We start from the raw sequence: 16,293 nt of genomic DNA, 5'->3' as shown, positions 1-16,293 counted from the left end.
AATGCATTTTTTTTTAAATGAATCTTCAACTAGCAATGACTTTCTTCAACTTCTAGTTGAAAACAAAAAGTGTGGTGATGTAACAATTATAGTGGCAAATTCGTTTTATGTAGCTTTACAATTTCCTAGATTAATTGATGCCATTCAGTCTGTGTCAGATGACTGTTCACAGAATCACCAAGGTTGGAAGAGACCTCAAAGATCATCGACTCCAACCTGTCACCACAGACCTCATGACTAAACCATGGCACCACCTGCCACGTCCAATCCCCTCTTGAACACCTTCAGGGATGGTGACTCCACCACCTCCCTGGGCAGCACATTCCAATGGTGAACAACTCTCTCCATGAAGAACTTTCTCCTCACCTCGAGCCTAAACTTCCCCTGGCACAGCTTGAGACTGTGTCCTCTTGTTCTAGTGCTGGTTGCTTGACAGATTTCTGTGATGCAGATAGAGGAATTAAATCCACATTTGAATTAGGAAAAAAATAGCTGTTGTCTAGGAGCACACCATTGCCATGAAAACACATGCAATATTTAATGTAGTTGCAGGTAGCACCAAAAAATCATCCTTACTTATATTTTTACAGTAGATGTTCTGTGATGCCAGTAGAACATATAGACATAAAAGTGTTCCTATATTTTTAAGGTGTGTATGATATATTTTTAATAAAAATTATCCTTGCTGTTCTCACACATGCTGGTGGGAAAAGGTTGAGGCCTATTTGCTTATTCATGAAAGTGCCCAGTTTGCCTCTCTGCATTCTTAAACAAGGATGAAAACTTGAGAGGGTTAACAACTCTTTTTTTGTTCCTGCTTGTCAAACAACTATAACTTACCTTCAGACTGCTGTTGTTGCAAACTTGAATTACTGTGTGTACAGCAGTGGTTTCACTTAAAGGACTACCAAGGGAGGCTGTAAAATAATCTCCATTAGAAAGCTTAATTCATCTGGATTGGAAATAATACTGGGACAAAGAGTGTTATTGAGCTTTGTTATGTGTTTATCAGCATAAGATTAAATGGTTGATGAAAAAATAAATTAGACTGCATTTCCTTCCACTGTGCAAAATTTAAGACTGCCCATAGTCGTGTTGTTTCATAAGGCACACATTGTTTGAAAAGTAGGAACTTTACAAAGGAATTTCCAGTTCAGTCATAACTATGAAAGGGGAAAACAGAAAATACAATACAGCAAGGTTCAAGTGAATATACTTGTTCAGACTATGTTTCTTATTTGTTTAGATACTTCTGCTTTCTTAATGTACTTCCTCAAACAGAATCATTTCAAGTATTGTGGATTACAGCTGTTTTTCTTTTTGGCTGGTATAAATTTAATATTTTTTCCAGATGGTAGTTAAACAGCATCAGTTTCGGTTGGCTGTAATGACCACCCCTAATGTTTCTTTAATCCTTACTATGTTGGTTTTCATTCAGATGGTGTTCAACATAGTGGCCTACTTATTCCAAGTAAATGATAATGTATTTTATTTTTAAAAGAAATGCGTATTTATTTATTTATCTTCTAAATGAAACATCACATATACATATAGGTATACATATACATATACACGTGTGTGTGTGTGTATGTATATATTGGTGCTGTAAAATGTGATGCTGAAAGGTTGTAAATGATATCATTTGCAAATATAAACATCTATAAGTGAATAGAATGCTAAATCTGTTGTAGTAACTGTGATCTCTTTAAGAAGCCAGTCACTAAAGGAATTAGTTTATATTTAAAAATGGTATGTTTTGCTTCTTTCAGATGGTCCTCGACCCTCACAGAAAGAAATCATATCACTAAGAGCATTTATGCTTCTATTTTTGAAACAACTTATACTGAAGGTAAACCAGTTGAGATCTGTTATGTACATGTAGTTGGATCATTCATAGTAATGAATACTAAATACTCATCAGGTATTGTATCTGTTTCTGGTTAATTTTTGTGTTCATGCACATGCTAATTAATACAGAGGTGGGAAATCAAGACAATATTTTTTATTAACCTCACCAATCTATGCCATATGTATTTTATTAAATGTACATGCAAAACCTTTCAGGTATTTGGGCACTTTTTTATGTGTGAGTAAGTAGTTGCTTGGTTGATCAAATGGCAAAAGGGTAGTGGCAGTTGTTAAATTAGTTGCTGCTTTATCCTGTTCTTGATTCTAAGACTGGCTGAAATGGTCTAGAACTCTTTCTCTGTTACAGCTAAAGTCTAGTTTTTGAGGTTTAATCTGCTGTTTGAGAATAGACTGAAAACAAGTATTTTCTCACCTAGTTTATTCCACCTGCTTTTTCCGTTCTGTTTCAGGGATTGGAAGGGTGGTAGTAATAGTGTATGGTATCTGAGGACCCACACTTTAACAGTCCTCACTAGCAGGAAGAAGGGATTGACTTCATACTGGGTTGAATTGTTAATTTGATAAGGAAAAACAATGTAATAAAAGAGAGAATTTAGCCTTTTGAGTTTAAATAGAACAAAATGGTAGAATTATTTGACCTGGCCCAAGCTTTTCTTGGGCCAAACTTAAAAAAATTATTTCCTCTGAATACCTTGCCTCCATGTTTTTCTTTTTAGGATCGAGGAGTGAAAGAAGATGAACTGCAGAGCATATTAAATTACTTACTAACAATGCATGAGGTACATTTCTGTAGTTACCTATATTTTACTATAAGCAATTGTATCACATCTATGGGAAGCCTGCTGTTGAGGCTAGTTTGTAGAATAACATTGATGCTTGTCATACAGGATGAAAATATTCACGATGTCCTGCAGCTGCTAGTGGCACTAATGTCTGAACATCCAGCATCTATGATACCAGCCTTTGATCAGAGAAATGGGATACGGTAAGGCAGTGAAGTTCCAGTAGCATTATTCTCCATCTTTTTTTTTTTTTCCCTTACTACAATTTGTTTTTTACTTCTACTATATTTTTTGTTAAGAACAGTTTATTTGTTAGTTTGGAGATTGCTTAAGGTTATCATTATGATATTTGAAGGTAAATGACCTGTTGTACTTGCTTCTTCATCTCAAATAGATTGTGCAACTAAGAAGATGCATCAAAAAAACATCTATCTCAGAATAATTTTTAATATTCATGTCTTCATATGTTTAACATAGTTGGAAGGGAAAAAGAGGAAAGCAAGAAAAATTGTGCCCTAGCCTCTGGAATTTTCTCTGAAAAGATAAATGGAGGGGAAAAAAATAACACAAAACTCACCTACTATCTGATAAATTCAAGCTCTGTTTTGCCAAAATACTAAAAACTTATGCTTCAGGCCCTGTTCCTGGAGACATTCAAGATCAGACTTGACACTGCCTTGGACAGCCTGATCTAGTTGGAGGTGTCCCTGCTCACTGCAGAGGGGCAAACAAGATGACCTTTGAGGGTCCTTTCCAACCCAATGCGGTCTGTGAATCTGTGAACTTCATGCAAATAATTTACTTAAAACTGTTTGAATGACAATTACTTGAAAAGAAGACTCTGTACTTACAGTTAGCACTTTCCTGCCTGTAGTTGTCTGTATTCAGACAGAATTCTATTACTGATACCTTTCAAAGAGGGGTAAGACTGATCTGGATAATTTAAGACACTATTTTAGAATCTCAGAATGATTTGTGTTCAAAGGGACGTTTAAAGGTCATCTAGTTCACCCTCTCTCCAGGGGGGGTTTATGTAGCATTTGTGGTACCAATATTAAAGTTGTTTGATGGTGCAGTTTTAGTGAAAATCTGTTTTGAAAAAGTGGAAAGCATGCACTGAAATGCAATGTTTAAGTACTCTGAAAAAAATGCCTGGCATACAATTAGGAGTTTGTCTGCTTAGGTTATCAGAGGACAGAAGACTCTGAGGTCATTTGATAATGGCATCCGTCCTTTGAAAATACGAAGATATTGTCTGCTAAAGCACTGTTTGTGGAGAATGATGAAAAAGAATGACTGGAACCTGAAAGTCAGCTAATTCAAATAGGGAAGCTAAAATAAAAATTTAAGAATTCTTTGAAGAAGAGTCTAGGTCTAGGGGGAAGGGTAATGTTACCGATCTCTTGGTGCCTTCAAATCCAGCCTGGTTTATTTTCTGAAAGGCTGCAGAATTTACATTTAAACCAATCATATTTATTTAAAAAGTAATAAGTTCAGTTAGTCAAATTTTGAGTGCTTTATTTAATCCAGGACTTAAAAACAGAGGATTCAAAGATTTTTTTAAGAAGTTTTGTTTTCCTACTGCGGATAGATACCGAGGATGGAGCTTCATAAGTGTATGTGGGATTTTGTGTGACACACTGCATATTTTACTTTTGGCAAATGAGTTTTCATTATCAACATCTTGTGATTAAATACTGGTACATTAACCCGTGTAGAATGGACATTGAGTGGGATTTTAAAGAACACAAGGAACATTTCAGTTCCAGATACTCCAGGGAACTTCAGGATATCATCTTGTGTTCCAGTTTGCTTCCCTTGTCTTAAGCTGTAACTGTCTTTTGGTCAGATTTTTTTTGTTTGAGTTTTTTTCCTGAGTTATTAGTATAAGGCTCCTACCTTCAGTTACAAGACATTGAACTGAACCAAAAGACACCATGTCCCTAATATAAAGAATTCATATTTAGACTTTTTTGCTGTGCTTGGTGCTTTCAATATATCCTTCTATTTTGTGTAAATTGCCTTCTTTATAGTTTTATTTATTAAAAGATATCATCCCTGTTCAGTGAAATACATGATATTTAGTAATAAAGTGAAAAAAACTTGTTGGATTTGTTTTTCAGAGTAATTTATAAGTTATTGGCTTCCAAAAGTGAGAGTATATGGGTACAAGCTTTGAAGGTCCTTGGATATTTTCTTAAACACTTGGGTCATAAGTAAGTGTTGTTTTTTTTTTATAGTGATGTGTTTAAGTTCACAATTCTTCATGTCTTTTTTATCATGATCACTGTATATTCTTTAGAAATGATCACTATATGGTCTTTAGAAATTGCTATTACTAGGTTTTCTCATTAATAATTTGCATGCTTTGTTACCTTTTTACATCAGGATAAAATTAATTTTCCAGTTAGCTTGTTGCTACTGTGGTACTTAAAAAGATACAATGATTTTCTGCCAAATATATGATATGCTGAAATTCAAGTCTTACAACTACTGAAAGGCATTTTTCAAAAATGTATTTATAAATGTGTATTGTATACTCAGCTAGGGATAACAGAAAACATATGTATGTCACCAAAACTTTGTTGCTGGAATTTCCATTGCAATAAAAGTTTCAGAGCAGTACTTTTAAAAATAGCTTTTAAATGATGGGAAGATGAAATAGATGTTATTCACATGGGAAAGTTTGAGAAGGAAAAGCAAACAGACCACGTAAATGGTCATAAAAAGGAGGTAAGGACATGCCTCTATTCATGAAATAGTCACATATAAAAAGAAGTGGTGTCATGAAATAGATGTATTTAGTCTCATCTTCTGTAGTTTGTTGGGAGGAAAGAATTAAAATTATGCAGTGCTGTGAAACCAGATGCTACTTCCATTTCCCCTTCTGCTTGTGGTGTTTAGCTTCCTGCTGGGCTTAACCCAAAACAATGTTCCAGTGGGAGACTGTGCAGTATGAAAAATAGCCATGTGCTTCACAAGGGGCTGTATTATGTAAAACCTCCTTAGAAGGAAAAGGAGCTAGGAGTCCAGCCAGAGTGTGATATTGCTAGTTGTGCTTTTCTCAGTAAGATCAATAAAGTATGACTAGATAGATAATTGAGAAACAGTTAGCTGAGAATATACTCCCAAATGGGATTTTTCTTTTGGTATCCTGCAAGCCAAGTAGCATTCTGGGAATTAGTCAAGCAAATTGATAGTCCACTCAGGAATCTCCAAGGGCTTTTCAAACATTACTTACTAAAAAACATTCACATTGATAGGAGTTGGATTAAGTAAGGTACACAAGATGAAGGTTTTACTTCTGCAGAAGCCTTGTTGTGTTAAAAAAAGTACATTTGTTTAAAATATTTATCATTTATTCATTAAATCAAATTCCATTAGTAAAGCATTAGAGAAAAAGAGAAGACATTTTTCAGAAGCTGAAAGTTCCTTTCCCAGTCCCTGGCATTTACTTGTAATTATGGTTGTAACACTGTTGTTTCCATTGTTGAGAGAAATCAAGTGCTTAGCACAAAATTAATTTGATTTTTCATGTAATTGAGATAATTTAAATCCTTTTGAATATTCTGTGTAACTCTCAAGGGTTGGCTTTTTTCTATATTTTCAAACCCCTGAACATCTGTAAATACATTTTATGCAGCTCACAAGGTTGAATACATGTAGGTTTTCTCATAAGTAACTCATGAACTCTGTAACCCAGTTACAAGTTGTTGCTACTCTCTTTTGGGGCTATTTAAAAATTATAATAATGTGTTAATTTTAAGTGTTCTAGAATGAATCTGTGTCATTTAAACCTGTGTTATTATCATCAGTAGTCAGCTTCTGAGCTTTTGAATGTATAAAATTTTACACTTTCCTATTTTTTCACTTCCATCGTTCTAGTACTTCAATATAGATTATTAATTATTTTGAATAACAGTTTTTATTTCAAAGTCATTACCGTAGTAGATAAATTTAATGATGCAATTTACAAGAAGTACTCTACTTATGATGATGTATCCAATTTTTGGAACAGGTGGAATTCACTGATGTGAGCAGCTTTCTTCTCTGCTTTTTAAGATAGGAGTATTTTTCAACCTACCTATAAAAATCTCTTCAAGTACTTGGAATTTCACAGCTTTTCAGGATTTTATTTTCCTTGGAGCATTTCATTATTCTGGTTCCATAAGAGCATGCTATATAAAGAGAAAGGCAATACTGATAAATCTGTATGTTAGTATTTATATTGGAGGATCTGAGCTTGGAGTGTCCCAAATCCTTGAGAGAGCAGGTTATGTTCTGCAGCAATCACATTTTAGCCAACCTGTAAATATCTTGAACTCATTCTGAGTAAGATAGAAATTTGTGTTATTCAACTGTGAAAATTGCAGAGGGTGAGAATGGTTTGTGAGTTGCTTTATACAAAAGCCCCCCAAATACAACATTGCTTTCAGAGAACCTTTGTGGATTTCTACAGTTGAATTCATTGGAAAAAAAATCTTCAATGAGGATTATTTCATAGTATTTGCAGACTAACAAATTTAAGAACTTCTTAGTACAACACCAAAATATTTGACTTCCAGACTTTTTGCATTAAAGTGTTCAACACACTTCACATTTTCCTAATGCCTTTATTTTGTCTTGCAGGCGAAAGGTTGAAATCATGCATACCCATAGTCTTTTCACACTGCTTGGAGAAAGGTTGATGCTGCATACAAATACTGTGACCGTTACAACATATAACACACTTTATGAGGTACAAATTATTAAACATGGTGATTGACATCTCTGCTGTGAAGAATGTGAACTAATTGTATTGTTGTGACTCTGTGCTTTACAATATCCTGATTCTCAACAGAGAAATTTATAGATAGAAATTTTTAAGAAAGGGTTGATTCAGAGGTATCCTTCCATGCTTTTGGATATTTTTATTAACAGTTGCATAATTTTTACACAATGTCTAAGCTTTCAATTTATAGCATTACCTTGCTTTTTAAGATACTTATCACTTTCCACGCGCAAAACCAATTTACTTCAGACCTCCAATTGCTCTTTCTCCTCCATTGTTTGGAGGAGTTTGTTTCCATTGCAATGGAAAGTGCTGGAAGCAGAAAGATGCCTCTTTTTCTTTTTTGTGCCATTCTTTTCAAGTTTACACAAATTCAAAAAAGGCTCTTTGTCTTTTTCAAATAAAAATGCTGGTAGTTTGCCATAATGATAACTAAACACAGCCACTTTTATGTAACAGATACTATTTGAGATGAGTAAATACGACCTTGAAACATTCTCCTGTTCTACCAGGCTCTTGTAGAAACTTAATTTCTCATGATAAGCAATTTTTGTAAGATAAATATTGTAATCATCAAATTAGTCAAAACCCACATCCTCATGCCTGCAAATGCATAAAGAGCATATTCTTTAAAATGATGACTTAAAATTGACTCTTTTGCAATTTCTGAGCATCTTATGCTCTAGAAAGATTTTTTAATTATTTTTTTTGGTTGGTTGGGTTTTTGGTTTGGTTTTTTGGTTTTTTTTTTTGTCACAAGTAGGCATAACAGCTGGGTACTCAGGTTAGATTAGTCTCAAGCAAAAACACAGAGTACTAAAGGAGTGCTTGGCATTTAGAGTTCGATGTTAGAATGATGTAGAAAGCATTCTCCTTTGGTTGTAAAAATCCTACATGTCATTTATTTGACAAACATCAAGTTCGGGGATTTTTGTTTAATGTATTTTGTCATACATATCTAAACTTCCACTGTGTACTTTGACCACTTGGATCTAGATGTCCCTGCATTCAGATTTCTGAGGGCTTCTGTATTGGTATTCCTGGAAATTACATGACTTAGTGAAAAAATTAAAGGCCTCATAAAGTCCAGCCTTCACAGACATTTGCATTTGAAATAATAGTCAGAGGAGGGGAAAAAAAGAGTTAAGTGCCCTAAGAACAAAAGATTTGCCAAGGAACTCAAGCAGGTATTTTTCACATTCTCTCATAAAAAGCAAAGGTATTTGCATTCCATTTTAAATACCAATATGTAAGGACCCATTCAATGATATTTTGATTACAACTGACATTAGTTTGATTATTGATTAATGAATGAGCTAATGTTCTGCTTTAAAATAAATAGAATCATTTCATTATTAATCCTTATTTGCTTGAATACTCTTACGGAGAATCCCATGTTAATATCATTACATTTTTAGCTTGTTCTTAAGAATATCTCAATATGAACAGTCTCTGGTGTTGCCTCATTACAGATTATGTAGATTGTCAGGTACAATTCATGAAACGTGAAGCTCTCTTCCTCTTTCTTAGCTGCAGAAAACCAAACCCACTTTTAAAAATTAGTTGATTGGGTTCTGGATGGAACAGAATGTCTTATTAAATTTTGATATACGGTGCTCATGAAAGTGTTTTTGATCTGTGAATGCATAGCACTATGAGGAATGTAAATGAAATGTCTTTAAAAAACACCACTACTGTATAGTCAGATAACTCAAAATGTGGTTAACCAGCCACTGTATAACCATGAAAATCTTGATCCTTCCTTAGAGGAATTGCTTGTTCCTATTCTTCAAGAATGAAAATATTTTATATAAATGTTTTATAAGGAGTGACAGTGTGGCCGTGGTAAGCGTTCTTACATTTAAAAATGAACAAAGAAATGCTGTAACATTTAATAAAAATGGTAAAAGAAACCTGATATTCTCTTTCAGATTTTGACAGAACAAGTATGCACTCAAGTTGTTCATAAACCACATCCAGAGCCAGATTCTACAGTGAAAATTCAGAATCCAAGTAAGGACTATATGTTTGTATGATAAATGTGTTGCCTCAGGGCGGTGGGTGTTTTGAAAGAATGTAATTCAGGAAGTGAGAACGATTAATTAGTGTATCTGAAATACATATGGGTTTCAGTTACTACTTATATGAGGAACTGTCAGCAACTTTTTCTATCTTTTTTTTTTTGAATGTTATTAAAATGTGTTACGTTAACTAATTTATTCTTTCAAAGTGATTCTTAAGGTGGTGGCAACACTGTTAAAGAACTCCACGCCAAGTGCTGAGCTGATGGAAGTTCGACGTTTGTTCTTATCTGATATGATAAAGCTCTTTAGTAATAGCCGTGAAAACAGAAGGTATGTTGCTGCAAATAGTTGTTGTTTTTTCTCATCCTTAGTTTGTAGGTAATAGTAATTTGTTACATGAGCACCATCTTATCTTTCCTCCAGACAATGGCAGCAAACTCTACCCTATGTGGAGTATTATATGATATTTTTAGTGAAATAGAATAAAAATACATTGAATAAATTTGTGGTACCTTTTCTTAGTTCAGCAACTAATCCTGTGTTCTTTGGTTTAGAAAATATTTAAAATCAGTATTCATCCTGAAGTGTTTGTAAGTTTCTTCCTACCATTGGAAGCAGGAAGTTTCAGAGGAGATGTTCCTCTCATGTTAACCATCATCACATTAAATTAAAGCAGCTTTGTTTGGATATATTTTGACCTAATTATTTCACTTTAGATGTTTACTTCAGTGTTCAGTGTGGCAGGACTGGATGTTTTCTCTGGGATACATAAACCCTAAGAACTCTGAAGAGCAGAAGATCACAGAGATGGTTTACAACATTTTCCGCATTCTTTTGTATCATGCAATAAAATATGAATGGGGAGGCTGGAGAGTGTGGGTGGACACTCTTTCTATAGCTCATTCCAAGGTAAGAAATGGTTCGTGGGCTGTTATTTTTCAGCACTGGTAACTCCCCAAACAAACGAGCAATGTAGCAAGAATAAATGTAAAGTTATTTAGTGCCATCTGGTGGCTATTTCCATACATGTCAAGGCGGCCTTTTTCTGGTCATCGTTGTAGGTACTTTGCTGTGAAACAATTTGTAAGCAGTATGCAATATGTTGTCAAGATTTTTGTTATTTTTTGGGGTCCAAGTTCACATAGCATATATTCATCCATGTAATCTGTTCACTTCTTATTTAGGTCACATATGAGGCTCATAAGGAGTATCTAGCAAAAATGTATGAAGAGTATCAAAGGCAAGAGGAAGAAAACATTAAAAAAGGGAAGAAAGGGAACGTCAGCACCATCTCAGGTCTTTCCTCTCAAACAACAGGAGCAAAAGGTGGAATGGAAATTCGAGAGATAGAAGACCTTTCTCAAAGTCAAAGTCCAGAAAGTGAAACAGATTACCCTGTTAGTACAGATACAAGGGACTTGCTCATGGCTACAAAGGTGTCAGATGATGTTCTTGGAAATTCTGAGAGACCAGGAGGAGGAGTACATGTGGAAGTTCATGACCTTTTAGTTGATATAAAAGCTGAAAAGGTAGAAGCTACTGAAGTAAAACTTGACGATATGGATTTATCACCAGAGACACTGGTAACTGGAGAAAATGGTGCACTTGTAGAAGTTGAGTCTCTTCTAGATAATGTATATAGTGCTGCTGTTGAAAAGCTCCAAAACAATGTTCATGGAAGTGTGGGTATTATTAAGAAGAATGAGGAAAAGGATAATGGTCCATTAATAACTCTGGCTGATGAGAAAGATGAACCTTCTACTAACAGTACCTCATTTCTCTTTGATAAAATACCTAGTCAAGAGGAGAAACTTCTACCTGAACTTTCAAGTAATCACATTTCTATTCCAAATGTGCAAGAGACACAGATGCATCTTGGTGTAAATGATGATTTGGGATTGCTTGCACATATGGCAGGTAGTGTAGATATTACATGTGCTTCAAGTATAATAGAGGACAAGGAGTTCAAGATTCACACAACTTCAGATGGAATGAGTAGCATTTCTGAGAGGGAGTTGGCTTCCTCATCTAAAGGATTAGAATATGCTGAAATGACTGCCACAACTCTCGAGACAGAGTCATCTGGTAGCAAAACTGTACCTAGTGTTGATGCAGGAAGTATAATATCAGATACAGAAAGATCTGATGATGGTAAGGAGGCAGGAAAGGAGATACGGAAGATCCAGACAACTACCACAACCCAGGTAGGTTTCAAGTGCTGTACTGCTGTATGTGTCTGATGCAATCACTTTTTTGTTGCTGACAGATAAATTGATACTCTAATATCTGGGAGATATTTGAAGTGTATTTCTTTAATTCTATGAAAAGTGCCCAGTTTTCAAGTCTATTTACTTTGCAAACTGTATAACATGTAACAATTGTCAAGCCTTTCATGTTTGTATAGAATATGTGTATTGCAATTGTGGACGCTTTAGTTTAAAAAAGATAAAACAGTCTCTCATCCATTTGCCTTAGTTCTTCTGGATAGGTTCACTAAGACTCTTAGAATTCTGCTTTAGACTTTTTTGTTAGTAAGTCTTAAGATTGGCAATATCTGTATTTCATTGTGGAAACTAAGTTGAAGTGTTTTTACTCTTGCTGTACCTTTCTCAGAATGCAGTCTTACAACACTTTAGTACACTCTCTTTCTCTCTGCTGACGTAAGTAATCTCCTTATTTGATCCTAACACAAGAAAAATGAATAGTTTAGTGATATTAGAAGAGAAACTGTGACTCAACTTCCAGACCAGACTTCCTGAAACTCTGGAAGAAGAGCCAAACAAAAGTTGCAAAAAATTACTCTGCCTGGAATTGTATAGTGTGTAGTTCATTGTTAGAAAAGGGGGTTTCAGAGACACACTTATGTACACTCAAAGTATGTGTCATCTGATGAAAGGACAGAGGTCAGTTGGCCTGCTGTGTTCTTCAAGGAGAGAATGCTTTCAGAAAAAAACTTTCAGTTCCCAAACACCTTATTTTAAGTCTTAATTTTGTCACTGTTAATACCATAGAAACTTATAAATGGAATAAATGGAGGATAGCAGGAAAAAGGAACAGTCATCTTATATTCCAAAATGTGGACTTTTGTTTAAAAAGTAAAGCACAAGTGAAATACTAGTATTCATTTTCTGTGTACATACATACATGCAGAACCACTGAATTTGTTAGATACACCTTTAATGAAAAAGATTTTCTGACTTTGTGCTATCTACTGCAGAAAATCCTGCCAGCGTGACTTCAGAACTTTTCTGTTCTTCAACCTTTTTGCTTGATGACTCTCACCTATAGCAACTGAATCATAAAAATGTAAATTCCTCAAGCCTGTATTGTTAGGATTAAAATTATATCTAAATCTTAGTTTAATGTTATCAGATCATTGTAAGACAGGAGAAACAAAATGTTTTCCAGGTGTTTTAGTTACAAAATTCCTATATTTTCTTCTGCAAATTATCTACAAACTGTGAACTCTTCAAAACTCTGGCTCCACAATTAACTCCCATATACTACTTAAATTACAGTTGTTTGCCTCTAAAATAAATTTGAAACTACCAGAAAGTAAGTCTGTAGCAATTAATATGTTTTTAAAATGTAATTATCAACTGTGTAACCACCAGAATAGTTGTTACTGTCTAATCTTTCCTTTAGGTGTTTCAAAGTATGCGGTGAACTGAAAGCTGTCCATGGTTAAATCTTTTCTGTTTAAATGAAGTTAACCTAAACAAAATCAAAAAACAACCCAACAACAAAAAAAGAGAGAGGTGGATATATATCAAACAAAGCATAAATTAAGCATTATGGTTTTCATGAGTAAAGAGTGATGTTTTGATTGCAGCATACGTGGGGACTGCCACATTAGATTGGACCTCTTTGATGCTACTGAAAAGGCTTAAGGCTGGCCACCCAGATATGGACATGGGTTTCATGGTGAATTATGTAATGCACATATAAAGCCCATTCTTGTAAATACAGTATTATTGGCTAGAAAATATTTCCTTGCTTTTGGTACAGTTATGATACCATTACTGCTGCTGACATGACAACTACCTGTCATACTCAAAAGAGATCAAGTGGTATGTGAACAGAGTTGCTAACTTCCAGTTCTCTACAATCAGTTATCTGCCTTATGAGCAAGAAATAGTGGTTTTTATTCAAATGGACTGAAAGAAAGCAACACAACAAAGTAAAGATGGGAACTCCTTTTTGCTTCTAACAAGAGTTGGTGCCTTTATCAATAGTAGATCAGATACTGAAGAATATAAAACTGAAGTCTTTCCTGACTCAGAAAGACTGAATATAGAATTAAAAGCTCTATGCAGAATATTCATGGGGAAAAAAAAATTAAAATCTTAGGTATGTCTAAGAGAAAAAAGGAAAGCATAATTTAAAAATAACTTTAAGAAAGACATAGGAAATGAACAGTAACAATAGTGATCCCAGTAAGTCAAATGGAGTGAGGGAAACCTACCTTGTTCTCAGAATGCTGGCTATGGAAGATCAAAATTAGACTAAAGATCTAAGAAGCTTTCCAGCTCAACTCCAGTGCTGTGACCACTTTCACATTGCCAGCACAGATATTTCATAAATGTCTGTTTACGTTTAAATGTCCAGTTTTAAAACAGCCTGCTTAGATCAGCATGTGAATATGTGCAAAGCAAGTGTATTTTCTGGTTTTTGCCAGTTTTAAGCTCAAGTGTGAATCTCAAGGGTCAGACATTATATTCATTCCTTTCAGAAACATTGCATGTTATAAGTAATTTCATTGTTAGGAATACTTGTGTCCAAGACAGTCAATATGTTTGTTCCTTACTACTTCTTCCTTCACAGTATTCTTCATCATATCCTTTATGTGTATCTTTTACTTTTGCCTTTAATCACCAAGTGGTAGATATGTGACTATGTAGATATTGAAAGGAAATGAAATTCACATTCACTACCTGTTGGGAGAATCTAAAGAATGTCCTGAGGATCCATAGAAATGTTAACCAGTTATGAAGTGTGATAAAATTGGCAAAATGAGATCTGGGAGACTAGACCTGAGTCTCTAATCATCCTGCTAAAAAGACCAGATAAATTAATGAGTTTTGGAAAAGGAGGAGCTGTTTGAAAGTACACTGATTCCATGGAGCCATCACTGTATAGTTTATCTGTGTCTTGAGTCAAATAGTCAAAGATGACTGTGTTTACCAACACAAAAGAGCAGTAATTTCCTATAAACAAAGTCTTGTCACTGTTGACCTTATACATGCTGCATTTGGTGTTTTCTGTAATACCTCAAGTGAAGAACCTGAGAGTAGAACCTTGGTGAACAGATGAAATGAAGGCCAGCTGTAGGCCCTCAGTGCTGATTAATTTGAAGTAGAACAGCTTCTTCACTGAAGGCTAGTACCTGCCTTGGAAAAGCAGTATCTTCCGTAGTTTGCACTCGAGTCTAGTGTTAGTGTTACTCTTTCTCAAATTCTGTGGTCCACTCAAGAACACATTACAAAAAGTTAATATGATTTTTGAACTTCTTGTTGCTGTAGGCGGTGCAGGGTCGATCTGTCACCCAGCAAGACCGGGATTTACGGGTTGACTTGGGATTTCGAGGAATGCCAATGACAGAAGAGCAGCGACGACAGTTTAGTCCGGGTCCACGCACAACTATGTTTCGTATTCCAGAGTTTAAATGGTCTCCCATGCACCAGCGGCTCCTGACAGACTTGCTTTTTGCACTAGAAACAGATGTACATGTTTGGAGAAGGTAGGTGGTTGTTTCTTCTTTAACTCCTGTGTTGTGTTTCCATCAACAAGGGAAAATTAGATGGATATAGAGGGGATGTTACTGGGATAATGGGAAGGGAAAGAGTTGCTGTAATCTACCCTTGTGTATCTTACATCTTCTCTTTTCACCTCTTCACAGACTGTAATGGCACTGTTTCACAGTTAACAATTTTTGGTCTCTTGAGGGCTTGTACAACTCATACATACCTAAGTGAAGTGAGCTGCTTTTTCAGCCTATGTTTACTGTTAGAATCTGTTGCTTCTGTTTCTGACATGAGGAAGACTTCTGTGTCTTCTTATGGCCATTTTTTTCAACTGATCCATCAAAAGAGACCTACTCGACCTGCAAACCATATAAAGGAAACCTCTTTCCTATAACGTTTTCTAAGGAACTGTTTTTTCTAGTTGACAGTCTTTATTAATTTTTTTTGCATGCCACCTCCTGGTTGTGGTTAGTCTTGGTAGTTATGTTAATTTTATGACAGCACTGTGGTTTCCTAGGTTGGTTTTTTTTTGTGCACTTTTTAACAGACATCCCCTATAACCTCTTGCTGTCATAGCCCTTAGGTATAAAAGACAATATTTAATCTAATATCCAGAACAGAATAGTTCATTTCCAGGAAACTTGAGCATAGTTATATCCAAGGACCAAATTATATTGCCTTTAATTTCCAGTTTAGTGAACTCTTCTGTGATAGTCACTAGGAAACAGACAATTTTGATAATTCTTTTATGGCCAATTATGTGGGAGGAGTTTGTACTTTGTGTTTAGGTTTTGGTTAGAGATTGAAGTTCAGTCTGTGCATTTTCAGTTGAAGCATTTAATTTTTGTTTGCTGGCTTTCAACAATATTGCTTTTGAGGGGAAAAAAACCCCACATACGTATAAGACTGAGTTTTCCTCAATATTGTCAATGTTTTGTATTTTGAGGGAATTACTATTTTGTAGACAACTTTTCACCAAATATGAGTTGCAGAGATTTCAGCTAGTTTTAGTAGCATCTATCACTTGCAAGTTACTATTAGATCAAGGTATCACCATATTGTCATGTTATCATCAGGTGTTACCTAGGGTGCTTCAAATGGCA

General features: G+C 35.0%; 1 protein-coding gene across 5 annotated transcripts in view; it reads left to right on the top strand.

The window, feature by feature from the left end:
* NBEA (neurobeachin) overlaps positions 1–16,293 on the top strand; it is a 486,697-nt gene that overhangs the window by 142,012 nt on the left and 328,392 nt on the right. For all 5 annotated transcript variants that reach the window (XM_054164764.1, XM_054164763.1, XM_054164761.1 and 2 more), the window contains exons 14-23: positions 1,770–1,849; positions 2,586–2,648; positions 2,757–2,854; positions 4,775–4,867; positions 7,281–7,389; positions 9,354–9,435; positions 9,653–9,776; positions 10,163–10,355; positions 10,631–11,650; positions 14,969–15,186. In XM_054164764.1, the coding sequence (XP_054020739.1) occupies positions 1,770–1,849; positions 2,586–2,648; positions 2,757–2,854; positions 4,775–4,867; positions 7,281–7,389; positions 9,354–9,435; positions 9,653–9,776; positions 10,163–10,355; positions 10,631–11,650; positions 14,969–15,186 (2,080 nt within the window). The remainder of the gene's footprint in view (positions 1–1,769; positions 1,850–2,585; positions 2,649–2,756; positions 2,855–4,774; positions 4,868–7,280; positions 7,390–9,353; positions 9,436–9,652; positions 9,777–10,162; positions 10,356–10,630; positions 11,651–14,968; positions 15,187–16,293) is intronic.

This window comes from Dryobates pubescens, chromosome 10 (assembly GCF_014839835.1).
Source record: "Dryobates pubescens isolate bDryPub1 chromosome 10, bDryPub1.pri, whole genome shotgun sequence".
NCBI lineage: Eukaryota > Metazoa > Chordata > Aves > Piciformes > Picidae > Dryobates > Dryobates pubescens.
This window is presented reverse-complemented; position numbering and strand designations above follow the sequence as displayed.